The sequence below is a fragment of the Phoca vitulina genome, unplaced genomic scaffold, assembly GCF_004348235.1.
Source record: "Phoca vitulina isolate PV1807 unplaced genomic scaffold, GSC_HSeal_1.0 scaffold45, whole genome shotgun sequence".
Classification (NCBI taxonomy): Eukaryota; Metazoa; Chordata; class Mammalia; order Carnivora; family Phocidae; genus Phoca; species Phoca vitulina.
In genome coordinates, this window is record NW_022589748.1 from 628336 (window position 1) to 653972 (window position 25637).

The 25637-nt window shown below is 51.7% G+C and overlaps 1 protein-coding gene across 3 annotated transcripts; it reads left to right on the plus strand.

Annotated features, from left to right (window-relative positions):
* Positions 1–226: 226 nt before the first annotated feature.
* Positions 227–25632, plus strand: AGFG2 (ArfGAP with FG repeats 2). 3 transcript variants are annotated; one of them, XR_004302561.1, is made up of 14 exons: positions 227–600; positions 8783–8876; positions 9742–9857; positions 10949–11102; positions 11696–11858; positions 12579–12704; positions 13430–13462; positions 18404–18524; positions 18696–18778; positions 18966–19049; positions 20103–20231; positions 20571–20656; positions 20968–22706; positions 25476–25618. XR_004302561.1 is itself a non-coding variant. In XM_032430906.1 (13 exons), the coding sequence occupies exons 1-13, from the start codon at positions 380–382 to the stop codon at positions 21025–21027; spliced, it is 1470 nt and encodes a 489-aa protein (XP_032286797.1). In that variant the 5' UTR covers positions 227–379; the 3' UTR covers positions 21028–25632. The 3 variants fall into 3 exon arrangements, 2 of the variants coding, with proteins under 2 accessions (XP_032286797.1, XP_032286798.1); XM_032430906.1 differs by having other exon boundaries at positions 20968–25632; XM_032430907.1 differs by lacking the exon at positions 13430–13462 and having other exon boundaries at positions 20968–25632.
* Positions 25633–25637: the final 5 nt, after the last annotated feature.

Sequence of the window (25637 nt, forward strand, 5' to 3'; positions counted from 1 at the left end):
GAGGCGGGCCGCCATGGAGGCAGTGGCGAGAGGGGGCGGAGACAGGGAGAGGGCACGCACAGTTCTCGCGGCAGTGTCTCTGCGGGCCAATGGGAGAGGCCTGAGCGTGAAGGCGGTGGGGCGTGGCATTGGCGGCTCCCGCAACCCAAGGCCGTCCAATGTCGAGCCAATCAGAGTGGGGAGGTGGGAGGAGACTAACCAATCAGCGTGCAGAATAGGCAAGGCAAGGGGTTGAGAAGTCTCTCGCGGACGTCGCCGGCTTCCTATCTTCTGTCAGGGGAGCCGGGCGTGCGGAGGAGGCAGAGGAGGCGGGAAGGCGGCTGTGGTTGAAGGGACAATTGCTGACTTGCGGGGAGGAGGTCCGAGGGAGCGGGCAACCATGGTGATGGCGGCGAAGAAGGGTCCAGGCCCGGGTGGCGGGGTCAGCGGGGGGAAGGCGGAGGCGGAGGCGGCCTCGGAGGTGTGGTGTCGCCGGGTGCGGGAGCTGGGCGGCTGCAGCCAGGCGGGGAACCGCCACTGCTTCGAGTGCGCCCAGCGCGGGGTCACCTACGTGGATATCACCGTGGGCAGCTTCGTCTGCACCACCTGCTCCGGCCTCCTGTGAGTGGACTGGCGCGGGGTAGGAGAGGGGGGAGGACCGGGAAGGGGCTGCGGAGTATCGGCGTTGGGGACAGCGGGGATCCGGGGCGAAGGGACGGAGCCGAGGTAGGGGCGGCGGGGAGGCCTGGGGACGCGCCTGATGCGCTGAGAGGGTCGTCTGCTGCAGAGCTGTCACGGGGAAGGGAAATTGGCAGAGGAGACAAGACACGATTGGAGTCGCGTTGCAGGGGAAAGGAAGGGCATCGGAGAAGAAGGGAGAAACTCCCGAAGGGAGGGGAGGCAAAACGAACCGAACCGAAAGTGGGGGAGAGTTGAAGGGAACAGGGGGGAAGGTTAAGATTTAAAGGACCCGAGAATGACACACACCTTGAAAGGGAACTCTATGTAGGTGAGGGGCAAATAGGAAAGGGGTAGAGTAAACTGGGCTCTAGATGAAGGTGTATTTCTGGCTTGTGCCCATTCTTGTGCCCATTCTATTTAAAATAGGTAAGTTAACCCAGGCTGACAGCATAGAGATTGTGACAGGTAAGGAGCCCTGTACCAGCGTTCGGGTGCAGGTCCTAATGTTGCAGGGCTTTGGAGTGCAACCCAGAGGTAGATTTCTTACAAATCTTAAGAGATGAGAGCTGATGGATTACCGTGTTAGAGAGCTTAACTTCTCCAAAGGTTTGGGGATCTGGATGAGCCATCCTTAAGTGTAATAGTTTACACCTTTAAGCTTCTTGTTGCCATGGCTTGGTCCTGGTAGTAGCATCTGGCAGCTCTTTCTAGATTTGGGGGAGTTTTGTTGTATAATCTGCAATGCTACACTTGGCACTAGCACTGTATTTGGTCATGCCTGAGCTAATTTAGAGCCACAGTTCTAGGCCAGATTTCTGGTTATAGAGTAAGGTTCTTTTTCCCCCGTAGGGAATTATTTGGTTAGATGCCTGATTAACATTGGCTACCAACCGTGTATCTCTATTCTGTATAAGTTCATCAAGAGATTTATTTTGACTTGTTTAGTATTGTTTTAATATATCGGTTTGTCTGGTTGGTTGGTTTTGTATTTAACAAGGGGTGCTTTCCTTGTTTCTTCTTACACCTTTAGGAGCCAAGGAGGGAGCAGTATTGTTCTTACATGACAGATGGGAGAACAGAAGCAAAGAGAGGTTTACCAGTGCCATATGGGGTTTGCTGTTTTCAGCATTTGTTATTGGATATTAGTTATGATCACGGCAGACCAGAAATGAAGATCCAGGTCTCCTAAGATACGGTGTAGGATTATCTCTCTACGCGATTTTTACCTCCTTTGCCAAACTTCTGTGTTCTGATCAACCTCACTTGTGTGTTATGACTTTGGTCTAAGTAAAAGCTATTATGGCTCTTGGGACAATGATTAGAACCCAAACAGGAATGTGTCAAAGGTAGAGACTTAAATAAAGCAAAAGGGTAGAACTGAGACTGGGACAAGTACTCTGAGGAGAAAAGGAGAAAAGTTTAGGACTATTTATAGCAGAAAGAGAAAGAACAGATTCCTGAAGATCCTGTTATGAAGAGGAAAATCTGATTATAGAGTCTGGGAGCAGAGGGATAAAACTGATGGCATATCAGAGTCTAGGTCCTAGGAAGAAAATGTTTGGAAACAGTGTTAATTCATCCCCATGGTTAGCTGCACAGCACAAAAGATAAAACACTAAGTGGGAGGGCTGACACTATTATTATTATTTTATAGATCTTGGTTTAATGCCTTGGTTTAAAGTATCCCATAGATAACATTTCCCTTCTATAATGAATATCCCTCAATCAGGACAAAAGGAGGGTCAAGGGATCTGGCACACATTAAAAACCTGATTTCTTTTGCTAGAACAGTTAACTCCTTAAATATCAGGGCACACTTTACAGAACTTGACCACTTTTTCCCCGTGCTCATTATTGTTGGTCTTTAGTGAAGGATCAAAAGGCCGGGCCACTAAATGAAGTTGAATTGAAGGTATGTTGACATTATAAGGAGAAAAATATCAGAGGAAACTCTAGAAGAAAGCTGTAGTTTCCCTGGCTGTGTTTGTCTGCCTAAGTTCTGGTGGTACTTCTCATGTGCTAATTGAAGTTCTAATTAGCATGAGCTAAGTAGGGCAAGGCATAGGAACTTTATAAAAGGGTCTTCACAAAGTATTGCCTGTGTCCTCTGATGGACCTTGGGAAAGGCTGGGAGCGGGCGGGTGGGCCGTAAACAGAGGGTGTGAGGTGAGGGATGCTTACTGCTGGCTGCAGAGTAAAGGGGGAGCACACACAGTTCAGCAGGCAATGGAGGGGTATGGCTCAGGGCGACGCATAGACCAAGTAACATCTTAAATCCACATGGTTGATTGCCCACAGATTAGGATTTCGTGGTACTGGGAAGTGAAAATCACGGTAGGCCAAGAGGCTGCACATTCATTCAGTCAATCTGTCAACATATATTTACTGAGTGTCTCTCAAGCTCCAGACATGGTCTTAGGCACTGGAGATATGGCAGTGCACAAAACTGTACCCATCTTCATGTAGCTTACACCATAGTGGAAGCCATGGACCTTAAATCAATCATTAAATATATAATTGCCGGTGATAATAAGTGCTGAGAAGTAAAATCAAGCTCAGCATGGGCTGGAGAGTGATGGGAACTCATGTTGAGGTATGATGATGAAAAGAAGAAATATTCTTTGTTTAAAGGACGAGGGTATTGGGGCGCCTGGGTGGCTCAGTCATGACCTCTGCCTTTGGCTCAGGTCATGATCCCTGAGTCCTGGGACCAAACCCCGTGTTGGGCTCCCTGCTCGTCAGGGAGCCTGCTTCTCCCTCTCCCTCTGCCGCTCCCCCCTGCTTGTGCTCTCCCTCTCTCTCTCAAATAAATAAATAAAACCTTAAAAAAAAAAAAAAAAAAAAGGACGTGGAGCACCTGGGTGGCTCAGTCGGTTAAGCGTCTGCCTTCGGCTCAGGTCATGATCCCAGGGTGATCGAGCCCCGCATCGGGCTCCCTGCTCAGCGGGAAGCCTGCTTCTCCCTCTGCTTGCTGCTCCCCCTGCTTATGCTCCTGCTCTCGCTATCTCTGTCTGTCAAATAAATAAATAAAATCCTTAAAAATAAAAAAAAAAAAATCTATCTTTAAAAAAAAAAGGATGAGGGTATTGAGGGGGGGCAAGAATTCAAGGACCACACTTAGCACCATAGCCAGAGAAAGGAGACAGCGAGACTGGCTTTATTTTGAAAGCCAGCTTTCTGCTGAGGATGTTACAAATATGTCCACCTCAAATATATGTCCACATATTTGTTACAAATATGTCCACCTCTCAGGGGAGTGGGGTGTTCTGGGGGCAGTGAGCACAATTACCAGAGTTCCCAGATGGCTGCACAGGCTGATACAGCAAAGTTGACTGTTGCAGCCAAAGTTGAATTTCCCAAGATCTGGAGAAAATTTTCGATTTTAATACTGGTGGGTGGGTATGACTATGGGCCCATCACTACATGTGAGAGCTCATTCTCATTTTCTTTTTTCATGAGAAATATTTTCTCAGCTCTAGCAGAAAACCACAGCGTTGGTGTGAGGGACTGAGAGAGAAGCTGCTAGTTTTGGCTGTTTCTAAATTTATATACATGCTGCCACAATTGTAGGTCCCAAATTTGACCTAGTTTTATTCATTTGGTTTTCGTCCAATACCTAGTTTCCTTAACCTGGATATAGGTCCTTCTCATTTCCGCAGCATATACATGCGCCTGTCTGTTTGGCTGTGTCTGACTCTCCTACTAGAGAGCAAAGCTAGGGCAGGGTAAAGATTGCTGCTAAAAAGTGTTTTTTCCAAAGCAGTGCCTTCCGTGTTTTTTCTTCTTCTGGTTTGCCTGGATGCCTCAATGGATAAACCACGTTTCTTTAGTAAGAAAATAGATCTTGAGGCCTGAAATGTCGTTGACACAGGGATGGGCACTATCTTTGACACCCAGTTTTGTTTTTTTTTTTTTCCCAGTAAAGTCTGTGGCATGCTTCCCTAACCTGGCTGTTTGGGTCCATCTTTAATCCATTGTCCTTTGGGACTCAGTAACAGATACTTGCCTCCTCTACTTCTGTACAACTTTATTCCAATAGTGGGATCAAGTCAGGATTCGGGTGGACAGAGCTCTGGGCTGGGTGCCAGGAGATGTGCTTGACAGCTCTTTCTTTGTGACAAGTTCCTAACCTCCTGGTGCCTTAGTTTCCCCATCTGGCTTTGCTCGTAGCGGTTCCTCGTTAAGCACTTTTATCTCCATGGAAGAAAAGGCCTTGTGTGTTGTTCAATAATTCAGTACTTTTCCATCCGTCTGGGTTAGAGAGGTAGATGTGTCCCTTGCCCCTGTGTTAGTCCCGTCTCTCCGTCCCCTCCCACCTCACCTTTTATCCAAAGACATGAGAAGAAGGGGGAAAAAATGTAAAAGGATTGAGAATGAGCCTGAAAAGGAAGGCAGAGGACAGCAGTTTATCATTGTCACTAAGGAAGAACTACAGGAAATGGGTTGAAGCAGGGATTTTCGATGAGGAAGAAGTTTCCTAAAATTAGTGAAATTGAGCCTGGGGCAGGGTAAGTGGGGAGCTCTCCTATTAGGGACTAGAAAGAGTCTCTAATAGGGACTCTTTTTGGTGATGTTTGGATCCAAGATAAGAGCCAGCGTGGCTTAGCTGAACCCCGCTCAAAGGCAGAGGGCTGGAATCCCAGGAGCAAAGAAACCCCACGTGGGGGGTATGAATCCGAACACGAAATATTCAGAAGTCAGGAATTCCCAAGTCCAAGTTTGGCACAAAGGAAAGAACTTGGGTGCCGGGTAGAACTGTTTTTTCCATTGTTGACCTGACAGAACTTTCTTAGGTGAGCAGCTGAGCAGGTTTGAGACTTTCATGAAGCAAGATAGAAGCAAAATATGGGCCGTTGTGAGGGTGATGACCACAGAAAAACAAAAGGTGTGGTATTTGTAAAAATAGTCGTATACTTGATAGCATCAAAGGCAGGGGGAAGAGAGGCAAGGAGAGAGGATCGGGTGGGCTTTAGGGTCCCTGCAGGTCGCTTCGCTGCCAGGAATTCAGGGCGCTTCAAAGAGGGATGCAGAGTACTTCAAATGCCAGTCAGGTGCTCCATGAAACAGAAACCGAAGTCGAAGCCCTCCCGGCTGGGCTGAGGCCCGAACGGACTTGCTTTCAGTTGGAAACACTTGCCCTATTCTGGGCAAATACATTTATCTCTGCGTTTGCCCAGCACCTCCTGGTTAGAAATAACATTTGCTGTGATAACCTAAGGGCAGTGTCTCCTTCTAGCTCTCACTTCTTTGGGGGAGAACCTGCGAGTCGTGTTGGGGAGACTGGGTGCAGCTTGGAGACTTGGGTCTGTTTGATTCCAGGCCAGTAACTCAGATCTGGCCCCTTGCATGACCCTGCTATGTCCCCAGCCAGCCTCAATACCCCTCGACCATTAGATTTCAGCTACCGGGAGGAGAGGGGCTCTTGTTTCTAAATTGCTCCTGTCAGCCAGCAATGGCCTCTCTCTGATTCAGAAACAAAACGCTCTGACTCATAGGCCATGTAACTAGGTCCTCTTCCTGGGCTGCAGAATGTTGCCTTGTAGAGAATTTTCCCTGCCCCCAAACTGTGGCTCTAGTTATACATAATCCAGTCTACAGACATCAAGGTCAGAGCAATGCTTTTTGTACTGTGCTATGGAAACATCCTGTTCCCTCAGATTCATTTGGCCCAAAGCACCTAAATCACTTATTTTCTCTGCTTTCCCTTCACCCTATCTTCCACACCCCCTCCCCCGCCCCCCAAAAAAACCCCTCCAGTCCAAGCTCAGCCATAGAAAGTTCTGTTGTTCTAATCATCCCCTCTAGACTGATGAATGGGTCAAGTCCCTCCCCCTCCCCCTACAAAGAAGCACACCTCCTTGTTTACACTTTGCTAACAGTTCCTGGTTGTCCTGTCAGGAAATGTCAATGACCTTTTTGTGATAGACTTCAAATCTGTTTTTCTAGTGTTAACATAATACATTTTAGGTTTGCCATGACCATTTCTCTTCCTTCCCCCACTGCTGCATCCTGGTGCCACATTCTCCCTGATCCGGCTATGTGTGTGCCTACATGGCACCCAACTATGTTGGGAATTATCTTTGTCCAGGCTCCTGGGGTCATTATAAGAAATCACCGGGTGATCAAGGACTAGGTCCTATAAGATAAGTGATATATATGATATAGAGTGATAAGCAGCTGTCTATTGTATCCCCCAAAGTGCCTACCATAATGCCTTGTATTTTGGTAAAGGAAATATTTGTTAGTGGGAGATGAAGATAAGGAGTGGGATCACTGGGATCATAGGGATGGAGAGGTCTGCTCTGGCTAGACCTCAGAAGGCCTGGCCTTTTGAGGGGGAAGGGCCTAGGGATTAAGGTGAGTAAGATCTAGGGAAAGAATATAAAAGGCTGTCTGGACTTCAAAACAAAACAAGGCCATTAGTAAGAGAGGCTTTAGGAGAGAAAACTGGAATATCTCTGAAATGTGATTAGAAGAGAGTCTTCAGGGCAGATCAGGTTTAAGAGCTATTGTTTGCCATGTAGTTACAAAGCCTTGCTTTTGGATTTCGCTGCTCTAATCTTTCTTTGGGGCATCAGTCCTCTTTGATACTGTCTTTTAAAGGAGTATTTTGAGACCCTTTACTTAAAAGTCTAGCCAGAATTGCTGAAAATGTCTTCAATTGTAGCCTTCGGTGTCCTGTCCTTTGTTAGAATCCCACAATTGATAATTTGTCATCTAAAGGGGCTGCCGCTCTTCACTGTTCACCCCGTGCTGTGTCACTTGTCCCCCCTCTCCCGCCCCCACCCCGTGGCATACACGTACACTAACACGACACTGCCGTTCTTCTAGACTCGCAGGGACACCTTCATTTTGTGGGTGCACCTGTAAGCCTGAATTTTCTCTAGGGTTTCCATTTGGTAAGCTGTGTGATCTCTGCCTTCCCTCTTTGCTTTCCTGATGGCATCAACCAGGACCCTCTTCTTCTGGAGTTACTTTTATTTTCATATCTTGATTTGCCCATTTTTTTTTTTCAGGGGAGTAAAAGTCTGAAGAGCCTCATCAGCTGAGACTGTCTTTCCTGCATATGCCTATATGCTCTTTCACGTGCTGGTCCCAGGGGCTGGTTTATTCGTTGTGGTTTGGCCAGTTTTGTTTTCATCCGATGAGTGCCGTTGGTCTAGACCAGAGTAAAACTTAAGGGAAAAGGAAAGGGGAACCTGGCTTAGCGCCAAGTTTCCCTTGTGAGAACACTCCAGAGAGCAGTTGAGTGGGGGCAAGGAAGCCTTCTTGTCTACTGTAATCTCCACGGGGCTTCTGTGGGCACAACTAGACTCCCAGAGAGTTAACAGAACACACAGAGCTGGCGCAAAAGCACCACTACAGGATAGATGTTCCTGACTCATGCCAATCTCATATTCATTGTTGAGCCTGACTTCCTCCTGCTTCCTCAAAAGATCTAGAGCTGAGAAAACCTGGATTATCTCTTTTCCCAGAGATCTCTTCCTGAAAGAGAGGGGCCCCCTCCATCCCTACCACCACACTTTCTGTCGAGACGAAGAGGGGCAGGCAGGTGTAAAACAGTGGTAAAATAGGAAATGGCAAGTGGGCACATCTCTGAGTTCCCGGAAGTACCCCCCAGCCTGCAGGCTGAACACGGAACTGAGGCAAGGGGGAGATGGCTTCTGGATGGGCAGGCTCTGCCTTTCTCTCGAGAATGACAGGGAACACGACACATTCTTGACTCTCATTAAAAGCCTCCAAAATGGGGGCCTAGGTGGCTCAGTCGTTAAGCGTCTGCCTTTGGCTCAGGTCATGGTCCCAGGGTCCTGGGATCGAGCCCCGCATCGGGCTCCCTGCTCAGCGGGAAGCCTGCTTCTCCCTCTCCCACTCCCCCTGCTTGTGTTCCCTCTCTCGCTGTCTCTCTCTGTCAAATAAATAAATAAAATCTTAAAAAAAAAAAAAAAGCCTCCAAAACATTCTCGCTTCCCTTCTTTCCTTGAATTAGGAAGTAGCTTCAGTCAGGGAATTCTACCTGAGCTTAATTTCCGTGTTGTTTTATCCTTTCTCTCTCCCCCTCCTCCCATAAACAGACCTGCGGTGCTAACTGCATTGTACTTCTCTTCCTGTTTCTCTCCCACAGGAGAGGCCTGAACCCCCCTCATCGCGTCAAGTCCATCTCCATGACAACTTTCACTGAGCCTGAAGTAGTATTCCTGCAATCCCGTGGAAACGAGGTGAGCCACCACCCATGGAATGGCTTACTGGCTGTAGTTGCCCTTTGGGCCGGGGGAGCTTTGCCTCAAGACTATAGAAAAACCCTACAGCTTTCTTTTTTGGTCGAGTTTCTTTTATTTTTTTAGTATATAGCATATCTTGTCTTAGGTATATTTGTATATCTGTGGAATCTTATTTATGCAAATTGTGGTTTGTCTAGGCCTTTGTTAGAGGAATGAGGGGAAGGAGCAAAATCTCTGCAGGGGGTGACTCCTGGGCACTCACAGGGAAGACTGCCCCTTGACAGTTAGAGCTCCACATTGCTGAGCATTCAGAGTTGACTGGGCTGGCCCCTCGGAGTAAAATCTCCTGGAGCCAGCTCTACCCATCCGACCCTCAGCACTGTGGGATTAAGCCCATGCCATGTACTCGAAGGTGGGTTAAATCTGCAGCTAAATCTGCAGGCGGTGGAAGGACGCTGTCCTTGGTGTTAGCAGTCCTCCTAGCTTGCAGGAATTGGCTTACTTGGAGGGCGCCAATGAAGGAAGGCCTCTGGAGGGTGTTCTGGAAGACACAGCTCTGACAATTGTCCCTGACCCCACCCCCATCGAGATTTAGTTCCCCATAATTCTCATGGCCCTCTCTTTTCTAAGTTGAGTCATAATATGTACTTATAAATCTATTTTTACTTACCTAAGGCACGACCTCCCCATTAGATGGTCAACTCTGGGAAGCCAGGGATTGTGTCTGCTTTGTAGGCATACCCAGACCCTCAGCTGTGTCTGTGCTCAATAAATATGTATTGATGAATAAACTGGAAGTGGTATCATTCCCATCCCATGCTTTCTGCCTGAACTCCTCTGTTACCTGATTCCATTCCTTTAGGTTTGCAGGAAGATTTGGCTGGGTCTTTTTGATGCTCGGACATCTTTAATACCAGATTCCAGGGATCCTCAGAAAGTGAAGGAGTTTCTCCAGGAAAAATATGAGAAAAAGAGATGGTAAGGAGGAGGAAAGAGATTGCTACGGAGACCCATGTCCCAAGACGTTCTTCATCTGACAGTCCAGTTTATAGACTTGAATTGGGGCTTTTCTCAAAGGCCAGACTTGGGTTGAATGGATTCCACCCAGCTTCAGTTAGGGCTCAATTCTGACTTCAAAATTATAAAACTACCGAAAGGACAACTTGTTCCCAGTCACTAACCCTGCAGATTTGATGCTCCTCTTTTGGAGAGAAATTAGACTGCTTGGAGAGGGGCTGGGCCTGTGGGAGTGTGGGGCAGGTTAAAGCTCAGCTGGGCCCATATATGCAGAGAGGCAGCTGGAAGCACCATGTCCTAGAGCTCTGTGCTTTTAACCCATCGTTTTTCCACGATTTATGTGTGTTCTGTTTTTCTGGTGACAAGAACAGCATCTCTGCTCTCCCTTGCCTTTTCTCTCCCCAGGTGGCACTTTCTATGGCTTGATGTCAGGGGTGTGTGCATGTTGCGGGGGTAACTCTAGGCTGGAGAAGAGAATGCAGACAGCAAGGAGATTGATGTGGACAAAACAGCATTTTGGAGCCCTTCCTGGGGGTGTCCTCCAGAAAAAGAAGATACTTCCGGAGTAGGGACCACATACATACACTGGAGTGGAGGGCATTTTATCAGAAGTCGCAGAAGCTAACAGGATAGACTGCGAGCACTTAGAAGAGGAGGTGGCAGAAACTTTCTGTGGGACTGAAAAGGAGGAACCTGCAGAAACACCTAGAAAAGAAAAAGGAGGTTGGAAAATAGGATCACCTGTCCGGCAGCATTATTGACGGGTTATTACTTGAAATGGGTTGATGTCAGAGAAAGGAGAGAGGAGAGAAAAATAGGTCCAAGGCAGAGTGACGTGAACATTCCCACAGAAAAGAACGAGCATCTGACAGTAAAGGGGACGCTCAAGATGGGCAGAGCTTTGCTGAGTTATGAAATTCCCTTTAGTTCAAAAATCAGAGGGCAAAGGCCGAGGGACCCGGACTGCTGTCACTTGTGCTTCCCAGGTGCCTACACTGAGCACGGCCCATGGTGTTACCCCCTCCTTTCAGCCTGACTATTCTTTCTCAAAGGTATGTCCCCCCAGACCAAGTCAAGGGGCCCGCTTATACCAAAGGCAGTGCCTCCACCCCCATCCAGGGCTCCGTCCCGGAAGGGAAGCCCCTGCGGACTCCTCTGGGGGATCCCGTGCCGTCTCTCTCAGCTGCTGCCTCCACCTCTAGCCAGGTAACTCTCAGACCTGCCCTTCGAGACTAGTTGGGGATTTGGGAGACAGGAATGTCAGTTTCCTAAATCCAACCCCCGGACTTAGCAGACGACAGTATAGCTGGTGTGAGTTGGTTCTCGGCCCTGCTGTTACCTATGTCTTGGACTCACCTTGGCCTCCTATCTTTTGGAAGAAAGAACCCAACAGGAAGTGGTATTTAGGGAAGTCGGAGTATCGACTTCAAACCTGACCGTTGCTCCAAGGAAATGCAGGAGGGGCCGGGACATTGCCTCCAGCACCCGGGAAAGATGAGGAAGTAACAGCTCGGGGGGCGGCGGGGGGTGCTCTTGGCAATATCCCTTGTAGCTCAGGGTTACTTTCACTGATAGGCTCTAAAATGTCTGCTTCCGGGAGATGGTGTGCTGAGAAGACAGAGAAGTTAGGTATGCGAGGGGCTCAGGCAGCTGCTGCCCAGGAGATCTCTCAGTTGAGGGCAGTTTCTCCCTCTCTTCTCTCTCCCCTTGCCTATCTGGGGGCAGCCTAGGGAGCCATGCAGGGGCCGGGTCATGTCTGGGCCTCCAAGTGCTCTATGTCATGCCTTTCTCCTCTCAAGTCTGTCAGTCAGTCTCAGCCTCGGACGTCCCAGCCCCGGAGCTCTCAGCCACCTCCCCACTCGGTCAAGAAAGCCAGTACTGACCTGCTGGCCGACATAGGTGGAGACCCCTTTGCCGCTCCCCAGGTGGCACCAGCTTTCGCTGCATTCCCAGCCTTTGGGGGTAAGTGGGACCTGGGAGGAGAACATTCCACAATGTATTACCCCTGACACAAGGCCATTCACGCCCTTGGGGTGACCAGTCCCCCCGCCCCCCCTCCCCGCCATCTCTAGCTCCCCTCCCACAAATGAATGTGATGATAATCCTGAAGCATCAAGGTTGGAAGGGCTGGGGTCAAATGAGAGCAGCCCGGATTATGTCTGCAAGTTTGACTAAAAAACATTACAGTCGGGGACTATCCACACTTCCTTTCGGAACACTGGAAATCGCCTTTTTATTACCTTCTTTTTCCGTTAAAATGGGGGCAGGGGGCTTGTCATGTGTTCCATTTCCCCTGCTCTCTTCCCAAAGACCAGCAGCAGCCGGTTGAATAAAATGGTATCTAGTTTCCTTTTTTCCTTTCAAGCCCCTTCCCCCACCAAAAACAACTTTTCTTTTTTTTTTTTTCACATGATTCAGCCCAAAGTAGGACCTGACAAAAATGCGAATGCCTCGTGGAGTAAGGATAAAAGATGGTGGGGAGTGAACTTGGAGGCCTCTGACACCCCATGTCCCCCAGCGGGCGTCTGGCCCTCTGCCCAGGCCCCTGCCATCTCTCCCTGAACAGGACCCTGTGGAAAGGCAGTGTCCCATCAGTGGCCTTTGGCCTTCAGAATTAGTGCATATTATATCGATTATATGTCCATTTTACATATTTGACCTTTACATTCCCTCCACCTGTAGGCCAGACACCTTCCCATGGAGGATTTGCCAACTTCGATGCCTTTGGCAGTAGCCCCAGGTCCTCTGCATTTGGAAGCATTCCTCCAGCTGGCCAAGGCCCGTTCCAGGCCCAGCCAACACCCACAGGTAAAGTCTGCCCTGCTGTCTTCTGCTGCCCTTCTCTTTTCCAACTGCGTTCAGTTTTCCACATCCATACACCGCCCTTCATTCGCATCTGCACCAACCTAGAGAGCTGGGCAAAGAAGACAGAGAAGGAAGAGAAGCAGGCCCGGGAAAGGGAGAGAGGGGTCTGAGGAGATTCTTGGCAGGAAGAGGGGCCCTCCTGCTCCATTTTGTCCTGGAAGGAAAACAGCTCAATCGCAGCAGCAGTTGTGCAGGGTGTGCATAGGAGATCTCTGACCGGCAAGTTGGGGAGACCCCAGTCCTCGAAAACTCAAGAGTGGACGTGACCTTTCCTCTGGAGTGCTCTGATGGTCCATGTTGTGCACTGCCCAAAGGGCGAGGGCTGGGTCAGAGTCCAAGAGAGTCTCCGGAAGTCCTCACTCACCCCTGTTAGAGCAGAACACTGTAAACTCAGTGTTGTGTTGTTTAGCAATTGAGACAACCTCCCCCCCAAAAAGGAGACCCTAAAGGCTGCTGCTGTAAAGCATCTGGCTCCTCCCTGAGTCCCCACACATCAAGTCTTCATAGCCTTGGGGCTGGCCCTCTACCTTTGCCCGTCCTGGACACATGGGAGGGCAGCCCAAGTGCTCTAAAGACCTGATGTCTGGGGAAAGCCGGTGACTTACGCTCTTTCTTTCTCCCTCCCCCCCACCCCGCCCACCCTTCCCCTTCTCCACCCTCACTGCCAGCCAGTCGGATGCTAACTGGAAGTTACAGCTTTGGTGAGTTATTCTTCCAACTCCACAGCCCACCCAAAGTAGAAGCCTATCTCAGGTCCTCTGAGCCAAGAGCTTTGAGGTCTGGAAGGAACCCTTCAAATGTAGCCGTCTCCCAGCAGTTAAGCAGTTTCCCTGTCGTGCAACCCACAGCGTGGCAGAGCTCGGCCCAGAGCCCAGACTCCCCGACTCTCGCTCTGCCCACAGCCTTCCCACTGTGCCACCGCGAACTGTCTGCGTGCTTTTGTTTTTATTTTATTTTTCTTTTTTTCTGAATGGGACAAGGAGGGACATTTTATACTGATAAAAGTTAAAATTCACAAAGAAGTTCTCACGTTACCAACTTCAAGTACCTGACAGGGTAGCCTTGAAAGTCATAAAGCAGAAACTGTTAGACACGGTGAAAATGTAACAGCAACAGAGAGGGGGATGGTAGTGGACTCGCAAGATCAATAGTAGATAAAGTAGATAGACAAATAAGGAGGAAAGGAGGCCGTTTGAGTGACACTTGAACAAGTTTGACCTAATACATCTAAGTAGAACTTTGTAATCAAAAGACAGGATTTTCAAACACGGAACCCTTTTATAATTTGACCACAGACCAGGAGACACCACATAAATTTCTAACAAATAGAAATTGCTTAGGTCACATTCTGTATGATAAAAGGTGTCCCAAAAGATGTCCCATAACAATGTTTCATTGTCCTTAAAGGCCTGAAACAGGGAAAAGATAATTACAATATGGAAAACAGACAAAAAGCTAAAAACCATCACGTGTTTTTTTAAACCTCCTATAAATAAGACAGAATAGGATAACAGGCAATGGATACAAGCAGCTAATACCCAGAAAAAAAAATGATGAAAATGTTCTCAACCTGACTAATCAGGGAAAACACAAATTAAGAGTAAGATAATAATTTCACACCTTGTATTCACAAAAGTTTTAAAGGTTGGTAATGGCCAGTACTGTGTGGGGAAACTGGCCCTTTTGCATGCTATCGGTAAGAATGTAAGTTGGCACAGGAATATCCAGTGTAGCAAGACGGAGGTGCTCCTCAGAATGAGAGCTTGAAAGGAAGCAGCTTGTACGAGGTGGTTATAAATTGGTCCGGTCAGAAATGCATGCCTGTTGGGGCCTGGGTGGCTCAGTGAGTTAAGTGTCTGCCTTGGGCTCAGGTTACGGTCCTGGCCACCCATTGGGCTCCCTGCTCAGCGGGGCGTCTGCTTTTCCCTCTCCTTCTGCTCCTCCCCTCACTAATGCTCACGCTCTCTCTCTCAAATAAATAATCTAAAAAATAATAATGATAAAGAAATGCATGCCTGTCACAATCCCTTGCCTAAAGGGCCAACCTTTAAAGGAGAGAAGGAAGGTGCCAGGAGCCCTCCCTGGCCAAACCTGGGATGAACTTGCGTCCAGTGTCTGGTCATCTCAAAAAGCAGACTCTGCAGCCAGCCAGAGCCAACCAGCCCTTGTAAGGCTCCTGCCGCTGCTAGGAGCGTCCTCATATTATCTCCATGAAGAAGGAAAGATCTCCATTTTGCAGTGGACAAAACCGGCTTCACTTGGCCAGTGACTTGGCCAAACCCGAATGGCTGATGAATGGCAGCTCCCATTCACTTCCCACCGCACCGGGATCACGAGAGGGTGGTTCTCCGAGTGTGACATAAAGAACTACTGGGGATGAAGTAGGGAGAATTGGGTGAGAGGTGGGTGTCTTTTCTGACAAGCCTGGTTGTATTTTTATATTTCTGAGGGGGAGTCTGGAGAGGGGAAGTTTCTAAAACTGCAGTTTCCCCTGAAACTGCTAGAAGGTATGTATACCAATCCAGCCGCAGGGAATGGGGCTCTGGAAGTGCAGAAGAAGCCAACAAGAGCGCAGGTATTCCTAGGTTCCCCGAGAAGGGCGGAAAGTGCGGGGTCGACCCGGCCGTGGCGAGGGCGGGCTCTGCCCTCTAGTGTCCGCCAGGAGACACACAGCCAGGCGGCGGCAGGACAGAAGGACAGCACCTCCCCCAGCCTGGGAGCTCCCTGACCTGACGGAAAGGCCCAGAGCAGGACTGAAGAGTCTGACCCAAGTGAGGACAGGGAGCTGTGTACACTCAGAAATTCCACATACCCCGAGTCATAGCCCAGGAAAGGCCAGGGGACCCTGAGAATCAGAAGATTCAACACTAGGCTGCTGGCTTCCAGTCTTCCTGACGCCTGGGGCCTGGAGAGGACAGAGACCAAGTGTGCTCAGTGGCGTGGTAGCCTAGCACTTGTTCCTGTAGAAAGGCCAGGGGCTGAGAAGGAGGGTGGCCAAGGCGAGCACAAGGGAAGCAGCCCACCCTTGGAAGCTCGGAGCCGGCAGGCCAGCCCTGGGCAGCTGCCTTCCCTGCTGGACTCTGCTTCTCCAAGTCAGAGCCGAGATGCCTAGCACCAGGAAGATCCCCTTACCAAAGGGCTTTGGATCAATACAGCCTTACCCTTTAGGGAAGGAAGAGCATTGAGCTTCAAATGATAGTTCCAGGGTCTTCAGAAAAAAAGCCCCAAACTTAGGAGAAACCAGGCTGAAGTTTGAGGGGACCAGGGAGCAACACAGATTTGAGAACCAGCCTGGCTTGGCCATTCGTCCCTTGCCTTGTGTCTTTATCTTTCCCTTGCCCTTCTTCCTCTCATCTCTGGGCGGTGGGGGGGAGGGGAGGACAGTATCTTCCCTTGTGACGGTTACCTGCTCATCCTTCCCACTCTCTACAGGGTTTTTCCCATCAGTTTTCTTAGCTGAGTCTCCCCTCCACTCTGTCCACCTCTGCCACCACATTCCCCCTTCCCCACAAACAGGCTTCAGGTTATCCAGCCTCCAAACGTTTCTGCAGCCCCCCCCCACCGCCCCTGCTCAGCTGCTGTCCTACCGCCTCTCCATTGCCATGCCCCTGGGAAGAGGAGCCTGTGGCCTTCACTTACTTTTTTATCATCCTATTTTCTTTCTCTCTCTCTCTCTCTTTTTTAAAAAGATATTATTTATTTATTTGACAGAGAGAGACACAGCAAGAGAGGGAACACAAGCAGGGGGAGTGGGAGAGGGAGAAGCAGGCTCCCCGCCGAGCAGGGAGCCCGATGCGGGGCTCGATCCCGGGACCCTGGGATCATGACCTGAGCCGAAGGCAGACGCTTAACCAACTGAGCCACCCAGGCGCCCCTCTCTCTCTTTTTTTTTTAACACACTTGATGGCATAATAGACATACCGTTCTGTACCTTGATTTGCTTTAACTGAACAGTACTGCTAGCTTTTTTTTTATCAGCACATGAAGTGCTTCCTCATTGTTTTTTAATGGCTGCACAATAGTCCTGCTTATGTATATACTGTAATTTATTTAATCCGTCCCCTGTTGATGACTATGTAGAACGAATGATGAATATTTAGTCTTTTGCCTACAAACAGCGCTGCTGTGAATCACCCTGCATGTGTCACGTTTTGCACATTTGCAACTGATATCTGTGAGAAACCTGGCAAGGGAGTTGGTCTAGAGGGGGACACAGTTGATAGAGAAACAAAAATATGTCACTGCAAAGATGTCAAGTGCCACGAGGGCGAAGAACAAGGTGTTAGGAGAGGAAAACCAGGCTCTAATGCAGACTGAGGTCAGGGCAGGCCCATCTGAAGACGTGGTTCTGTTAAAGCCCGAAGGGGGGGCAGGACCGTGGGTGGGGGCTCCTGTTCAAGGCAGAGCGCGTGGGAAGACCGGAGCTGAGAGTCCAGGCGAGGCTCTCGTTCACTTGTGTTTACCACCTGAGCCAGCCATCACCTTTCTTTCGAGACCTTGTCTTGTTTCTCTGACCCCGGAAATAGTTTCTTCTATCATAGGCTATGATGATAGCTCACATTTATGCACGCTTTACAGACTGCAGAATACTTAGTTGAAAATACTTACCTCAGCGGAGGGGGGGCGGTGTCGTACAGCCGTCCTATGAGAGGGCAAGCAAAAATATGGGCTCAGGAGAGTAAGATGGTTTGCGCAGGTCACAGCAGTAGCAGGGGGTAGGGCCCCGACTGGAGTCCAGTCCTTCTCACTCTACCTCTCACATAGTCATTCAGCAAACAATTAGCACTGGCATGTGGCAGACACCATGCAAAGTGTGTTTCCCTTTGGTACGAGTCTTCCAGCACTCATAAAAATCAAGCCTTTTCCGTTTGCAGCCTCATTTTACCCTCACAACAGCCCAGAGTGGTTGACTGGATCCCACCATACAGATGAGGCTGAGACACGCAGATAAAGAGGCTTTCTCCAAAGGACAGGGACTTCCTGGACTTGCTCCTCAGGCTGTTTCGTACGCCTCCCACGTGGGCTCGCCCTCGGGGCTTTTTCTTTTGAGATGTGATGACCAGAGTGGGCAGAGGAACCCTGATCTAAGCTCCTGGCTTAGGGTGGCCTCCCGAGAGGGGGCAGCTCCGGTGGGAGTGGGAGCTGAGCTGTCCGTGCTCCGGTGTGGGCTCCACCTTCCATGAGAGGCTCCCGAGTGTCTGGGCCTTTCTGCCCTTCACAGCTCCTGCCCCCATCCCCTCTACCTGCCCCTTCCTAGGATTTATCCATAAATGGAAATGCTGGTTTGAGGAAAGGACAGACATGTCCATGGCTTGAGGAAAAAATGGGAACTATAAGTCAGACTACAGCAGGAGGGACACTGACCTGACGCCAGGGCGGGCCGCTTTCTCTCAGCAGCGGCAGCTTTGAGCACTAAGGAGATTGACAAAGGCTGAGTACCATGTTACCTAGAATTCTTGGCGGGAGTCAAGGCCCTCTGAACCGGACGACCCAGGGGGAAATGGGCTCAGAGAACCCAGTGGGTGCACTCATGCCATCACTCTGCTCCGTCTCCCCTGCCCCCCCCACCTCCATCTTTTCTCCTACCCCTTCCCTCCTGCCTCACCCCAGCACTCCCTGTTCTGTTTCCTGTGACTGCCCAGGGAGCAGCCAGGTGACTCCATTTGCGGCCTCTCCTCTCGCACCTGCCAGTCAGCCCAACAGCCTCGCAGATATGGGCAGCCTCCTGGCGCCCGGAGCATCACCTGGAGGTATCCCTAGCAGGTACGTCCAGACGTCCGGGAGTCTGCCTTGGGGCTGCAGAGCCTTGCTTTTCCCAGCCTGCTCAGCTCCTCCTGTCGGGCAGGACAGGGTTTGCCATCTCCTGGTCCCTTGCATTGCTTCTCCCCTTGATCCCCAGTGCCCTGCATGCTGACTTCTCTTCCCACATCACAGCATCTTCGGGGTGGCCGGCCAGGTCCCCACGCTCCAGTCGGCCACAGCTGGTGGAGGCGGCAGCACGGGGCTTGCCTTTGGAGGTGAGTCTTACCTGTGGAGACCCAGGGAGGGGATCCAAGGCCAAGAGGAACCTGGGGACTCTGCAGGGAGGGGAGGGGAGAAAGAGCACACCAAGATTGAGAGGAATGCTGTCATCCGAGTATTAACCAGATGAGAAAAGAGTGACCCTCTCTTTCTCCCACCTCTACCCCATTCCACCCTGAGCAGCCTTCACCAACCCTTTCACAGTACCTGCCGCGCACCCTCAGCTGCCTTCCACCAACCCGTTCCAGCCCAACGGCCTGGCCACAGGTGAGCCTCCAGACTCTGCCCTGGCCCTGACTCTCTCCAGGGCGCAAATTCCTCTCTGCCTCCTTCTCTCTTTCCCTTCTCTCTCTCTCTCTCTGTCTCTCTCCGTGTCTCTCTCTCTCTCTCTCTCTCTCTCTCTCTCTCACATACACACACACACACACACACACACACACCACTGTCAGGAGGAGTGGCAGACAGCCTCAGTCCTCCTCTCACCCTTCACCGGGCCAGACCAGGTTGAATTTCCGGGCCGCCTAGTGGGCAAAGAGTAGAAGCACCCAAGTCCCAGAATCAGAATTTCACAATTACGGAAAGCAGACTGCTACTGACCCGAGCCGGTTCTGCGACTGACGTGGCAGGACTCTCCCTTCTTGCCCCTCGGCAGTGTGCACCCCCCTTCTGTGTCCCACCTGCAGCCTTGCCCCTGGTCCCTGCTCTCATCAGCCGGAGTGTTGTGATCTCCTCGCTCCCTATTCCTCCGCAGCCTCAGCTCTTCTCTCTTCAGAGGCATGCTCCCCCATCCCCACCCCTGCCTTTTTTGTTGTTGTTGTTCTTAAAAACCTTGAGGCCCAGCGGAGTCTTTCTTGACAGAGAGACTGGTAGCAGCTAGCACCACTGACCACTGACCGGTGTGGCAAACCCCACTGCTGAGAGCTTTACAGCCCTTATCGGCTTTGCCCAGCAGCCCTGGGAAAGGAGCCCGGCCCACTTTTAAGAGATGAGACCACTGAGGCACATACACAGAGGGCTAATACTTTGCTTTCATTGGTGCAGTTTAATAGAAGCAGGCAGCTGACCCCGGTTCTGGGCCCCGCCCCTGCTCGGCACCTCTGTGCCCTCCGTGCCACGAGCCACCGTGGACAGGAAGAGGGCAGGTTTGCTAGGTTGCATGGAAGCTGAAGACTTCCATGGCTCACTCAGGGTACTTTTACTGGGTACCTCTGGATAAGGACACACTCTATCCCATGTCCCTATAGTGGAGAGATCTAGGAAGAACCGTTCTCCAGCCTGCCTTCCAGAACCTCGCCTGAACTTCATGTCCTCGTTCCACAGGGCCCAGCTTTGGGATGAGCAGTGCGGGGCCTGGCTTCCCCCAAACAGTGCCACCCACCAGGGCCTTTGTCAGCACCTTCCCACCACCACTGTTCCCCCCACAGACCTCGATGACTCAGCAGCAGAATGGTAAGGGACTCAGACCACACCCTCCTTTCTTACCCCCATTCCCCACCCCCAGGGCCTGCGGGAATGCAGGGGGGTGGCAATGAATATTAGGACTATTAGGGAGCCAGACATCTGAGTTAGTTCCCTTTTGGACCAGTAGGGGGGGCCAGAGAAGCCACAGACCTGCCTGTGTCCTCTGACTCTGCTCCATACCCTTATTCCCCGACTTTAGAAAGGCCCGTTCTTGCGGCCGCTGTAGGATGGAGCGGTCCCTGCCCTGCAGGGAGGCCCAGCGGAGTGGTCAGCATCAGCATGAGGGGCAGGGCTTATGTCAGCCTAGTTTCTGCTCTTGCTTCCCAGGTTCTTCCTTCAGCGACTTAGGATCAGCCAAGCTGGGGCAGAGGCAACTGAGCCAGCCAGCTAGGACCTCTACCAACCCCTTCATGGTGAGTGCGGGTATGGCCTCCCTCTGGGGGTCGGGGACAGAATCCTTCGAGGAGAACAGGACAATGTGGGCTGGAAGCTGTGCCCCTCCCTCGTGAAGCCCTGCCTTGGCCACGCAGGGGTGAGTGGGTTAGTCAGTGGGCCCTGTTGTGTCCCACACTCCCCCGCCCCCTCCTTGCCTCAGCCCACTGACCTTCCCACAACCCTCAGCACAGTAATTCTGGGGGAGAAAGGAATCCTGGACTGCATCTTTTCTCTGGTCTCCAGCTCTTCTCCCCTAATCCCCTAATTTGTGGTTGTTGTTTCTTTCCAGACTGGATCCTCATCAAGCCCGTTTGCCTCCAAACCTCCAACCACCAACCCATTCTTGTAGCACTTTGTCCTGGGGGGGCTCTTCCCTGCCCTGTGGGGCCCCTCTACTCCCAGGAGCTCTGGTGACCATTTGCCTGTGGCATTTCTGTGGGTCTGAGACCAGAATGGGCCTTGTTTTGTAGGGAAGGGGTCTTGGGGATGGTGGAGGTGCTAATGCTTTGCTTGGGGCTTGCAGATAAAAGGGCAGCTTCCCGGGTCAGCTGCCCCCAAGGCTTCCTCCCATCCTCCCTCCAGCCCCTACCCAGGCAGGAGGCCCAAGAGGAGAGAAGGCAGGGCCTGGCCTAGAGGAGTGATGGTGTTTGATTTCTCAAATTATTAATTATAATGACAATAATCCTCCTCTCCTGCCCTCAGCATACATAGTGGTCCCTTCACTCCCAACCGTGTGGGCAGAGGAAGCTGTGGGCACAGACTGACCCGCATTCCCCTGTGGGAGCAAGCCTTCCCCCATCCCCAACTTTCCAACACTGGTCTCCTTGTGGACAGAAGCACAGTGGGAAAAGCAGGGTCAAGGTGGAGTTGAGGCATGGTGTTGACCTGAGACAGTGATCAGACAGGCTGAGAAGGCTGAGAGGGGGCTGGGGGGGGGGGCGCTTGGGCCAGCATCCCCCTTTTCTCCCCACCCCTACCAGGGCAGAAGGCCCTCCATGGTTTTGCTTCCCCAGCTCTCTCCCTCATCCTGGGTACTCAGGATGAATGATAGTTTTACCTACATACTTAGACATGCCCAACTCCTGTCAAGCACTTTAGTTTGCTGTGGTGTCATGTTTGGATACCAGTGTTTTATATTTATACATAGAGAATTTTCTAATATAGCCTATTATATATATATACGCACACGCGCACACACAGAGATATATATACACATGCCGCCATTCTCCTGCTCCCAGACAGCTCTTCCACATGGGGAATGGAATGGATCCCCATCTGTGCCTCGACCAGCAGAGCGGGAGCTCCAGAGGGTGGTGGGGAGGGCAGTCACAAGTCCTGACCACCCCCAGAACCTGGGCTTTTCCAGGGAAAGGCTTTGTGCAATTGGCTGGTTTTTTCCTTTCTCTTTCCCCATGTGCCTCCCCCACCCCCCAAAATCTCTGCACCAAAGCTGTCGCAGGCAATGTTGGAAAAGAACTGCATTTGAAAGAAAAGGGAAATGGCTCTCATGGTCTCACTTTGGGTTAGTTCCAGGGGCCCCAGCGTGACTGCTGAGTCAGTGAAGATGATGATGCTGTTGGCCAAGGACAGGAATTCCTTGCCGGCCATGTTAGCAGTGGGAGCCAGTGCAGTGGGAGTTAGGTGGCTGCACTGAGGGGGTGACTCCCCCGGGGGTGCAAGTGACACTCCAAGATGGACATGGTGGGACCTGAGTACAGGAGTAGACCGCTCACAGGCCGGTGCATCCTCGGCCCCTCCCCAGACTGTTTTTACCTGAGTCAATACCTTTTTACTGTTTTACCTGTGTCAACAGCCATGGTGTCCGAGCTGTTTGTGTGGTGACAAGGTGGCCAGTGTGGGTTAAACACCTCACGTGGCAGAGGAGAGGCCCAGCGTTCAGCCTTGCTATCAAGAGATGTTCCTCCCTTTTCCGCATTGCGCAGGGACTCTGGCCCTTCAGCTGTTCATTCCTGGGATTCTCTGGGTCTTTCCACCCAATGACCTTTAACGGCAGAACAGCAAGGAGAGGTGGGGACTGTGTTATCACTTTATTTACTTTGAGGACTTCTCTAGAAATATTTCTAGCTGCTGCTGTTTGCCCAGCCAGGCGTGGCCTCCCCACCTTTGCAAGGCTCAGAACCCATCCTGTCTTGGGTCTGTGTTTCCATGCTCCCAGACCCTTCCCTCCTTCCATCACCTGGTGGATCTCCTAGGGTGGACTACCATCCCTGGGTTTTTCACGTTCTATCCCCTTCTCCCAGTATTTGTCTCTGTCACACTTGATTACCTCTCTGTCCCCGTCCCTGTCTGTGTTTCCCATTTTCTCTGCTTGGAACCAGGAAGGGGAGGAAGCTGGCCTGTTGTGGAGGAGGAGGAGGAGCCTTTTCTTATTTTTCCCCAGCCACCCCCAACTCCCTTCCCTAACCAAAAGCACTGAGGTTTGGAGGTGAAATTGAAAGGGCCCTTGCTGCGAGTTTCAGTCACACTCCTGCTGTTTCCCAAGGATCTCCTTACTGCTGGGTGAGGTCCCCCTCCCTGCGCCCCAGGGCACTCTGTCCAACATGGACTCCCGCCAGCTTGCTGGCCAGGGCAGGATGACCAATCAGAGAAGTTACACTGGGTCGGCCTCCAACTCCAGGACAGAAAACCCGAGTTCCCTGGGCACGGGCCAAGGCGAGGACCGCAGCTGCCTATCCCAGCATGGAGCAGCCAGAGGGCCGCCTCCATGGGGTCTCCTGTATCCAGGCGAGCAGCAAAGAATGGGAAAATCCCTGGCCTGCTAGAAAATGTCTAAATGACTGGGCTGTGTTCCCCTTACCTCGCCCCCAGCACGTCCTTGCACGGCCCTGTCCGGTGGTTACACATCCGACCCCAGCTGCAGACAAACCGTGGGGCCACAGGCACGCTATGGAGCTCGCCCAGGCTCCCACTGGGCTTCCGACCAAGCGGCCGATGCTGTGGCCATGCTCTGCAGACGGAGAGTCCTCTGGCTTGGCCCCAGCCTTCAGCAGGTCACGTGCCCCCGTGGGTGAGAACGCAGGAGCCAGTCCCCAGGATGGCTGTGAAGAACTCCATTCCCTCCACATTGGAGCCTGGGAGCCATGGGGGGGTGGGGGGTGGGGGTGGAGGAAAGAGATGGAGGCTGTCCCTGCATCCCCCTCCACAGAGTGGGGAGAACTCCAGATGGAGGAGGGAGGGGCTGACAGGAACAGCCTTAGTACCCCAGCCTCCTCCCCGTAGGCTCCTGTCACTGGTAACAAGGTTCTTCCATAGGGATTGAGAAGGAGATTCCATCCCACGGCTACCCTGCACCCAGCAGAGGGATGCACAGTGAGACCCCTCGGGTTGGGGGGGGTGTTCTCACACAGCAGAGCTGAGGTTCTGCCACTTCCTGTCCCTGGGGAGCAGCTGGAGTTACCAGGGCAACAGGCTAAAATAGATCTCATCTGGGTAGGGCCAAGGGCAACGTTGTTGCTAGGGCAACTGATGAGGCCAGTTGTTTGGCTCCAGCTTTTTCCTGGTACCCGGCACGCTAAATCACCTGGCGCTGATTGCCAACCCACTGTGCCGCTGCTGCTTGCCCAGAGCCCAGGTACTCAGATCCCGGCTCCTTCCTGCTCCGTCCGTACCCAGCTCTTCGGGGTTCAGTGACACAAGGTCTCTGAGGCAGGAGCCGGTCTCTCTGAGGCAGCCGTGATTTCACGAGGACTGGGGTGCTGCACGGTGGCCTGGTTGATGGGGAGTGGGAAGGAGTAAGGATGAAGAGCCCCTCCTGTGGGTAGCTTCAAATCAAGCCTGGAGAGGAAGGCTCCAGGCCAGGAGCACAGCGGAGCAGCACCAAGCCTGGGAAGGGGAGGGGCCTGCAGCTCTCTTGCTCCCTCCTTTGCACACGGTACATCTGTCGAGACCGCAGTGGAGGCAGTGGCCTTGAACATACTTCTGTTTTGGTGGCCGCTTATAGATCTATCACATACCTGCCTCTCCCTGGCCAATACCCACCAAGAGCAGAGGCTGCCACTGGCCCCGGGGCATGCATGAGCTGCCAACACCTCCCCTGCACCTTGGGAAGCTATGGCTGACCCGGATGCACCTGGTGGGGGCCCTGGGCACCACCTGCCTACTAGCCGGACGCCCATCCTCACCATGCTGGTTGGTTCCATGCATCTCACTCTCAACATGGCCCTTGAAAAGATGTTCGAGGACCCTAGCTTGCACGCACACTGCACCACTGGCTTCCCCAGTATGCCAGAAGAGTCCCTTCTTCACAGGCCTGGGAAATGGAGAAGCGTGGGTGGGAAGGTCAGCCCTCCCGGCTCAGGCTGTCGTGGCCTTTGGACGGGTCTGAGGCAGAGAACAGGCTTCCCTGGCTTCAGTACTCTTGTTATATCTCCTCCCCCCACTTCCCCCATATATCATCTTTAACAGGGTCCTCGGTTGCCCACTTCCCCTCCTCAACCCTCGCCCCCCTCCCCCTGCTTTAGCTCTTACTTGCCACGACAGTGATAGCACAAGGTCCTCTAAGGCTCCCACCCATGCGTCAACGCCTGGTGTGTCTTGCAGTGTGCGGTGACCAGCACCATCCCCCCCCAGCAGGAGTCTGTGGTCCTTGAAAGGATCAGAAGAGGGGTGTAAAATGTCTGAATCCCAAACCTATCTCAAAATCTTAGGATGTAAGAGGCAAGGGGTACATCTGCCAGAGAGTCTGCACCTCTAATCAGAGCCTTTTTGGACAGTGGTGGTGAGAAGGGGCTGAGGGCAGTGAGAGGGAAGTGCCCCTGAGAGATGGTTTTGTCACAGGTTCTCCTTCAGTGGCCTCTTGACTGGAATTCTGGTGGCTAACTTATCTGAAGACCCCTCCTATCACCCTCAACCCGGAGAGAATCTGAACCTCCAGCTCTTCTGAAATCAGCACAGCCCAGTGCTTGGTGGCCCTGGCAACTAGGCTGGCTTGGGAAGGAA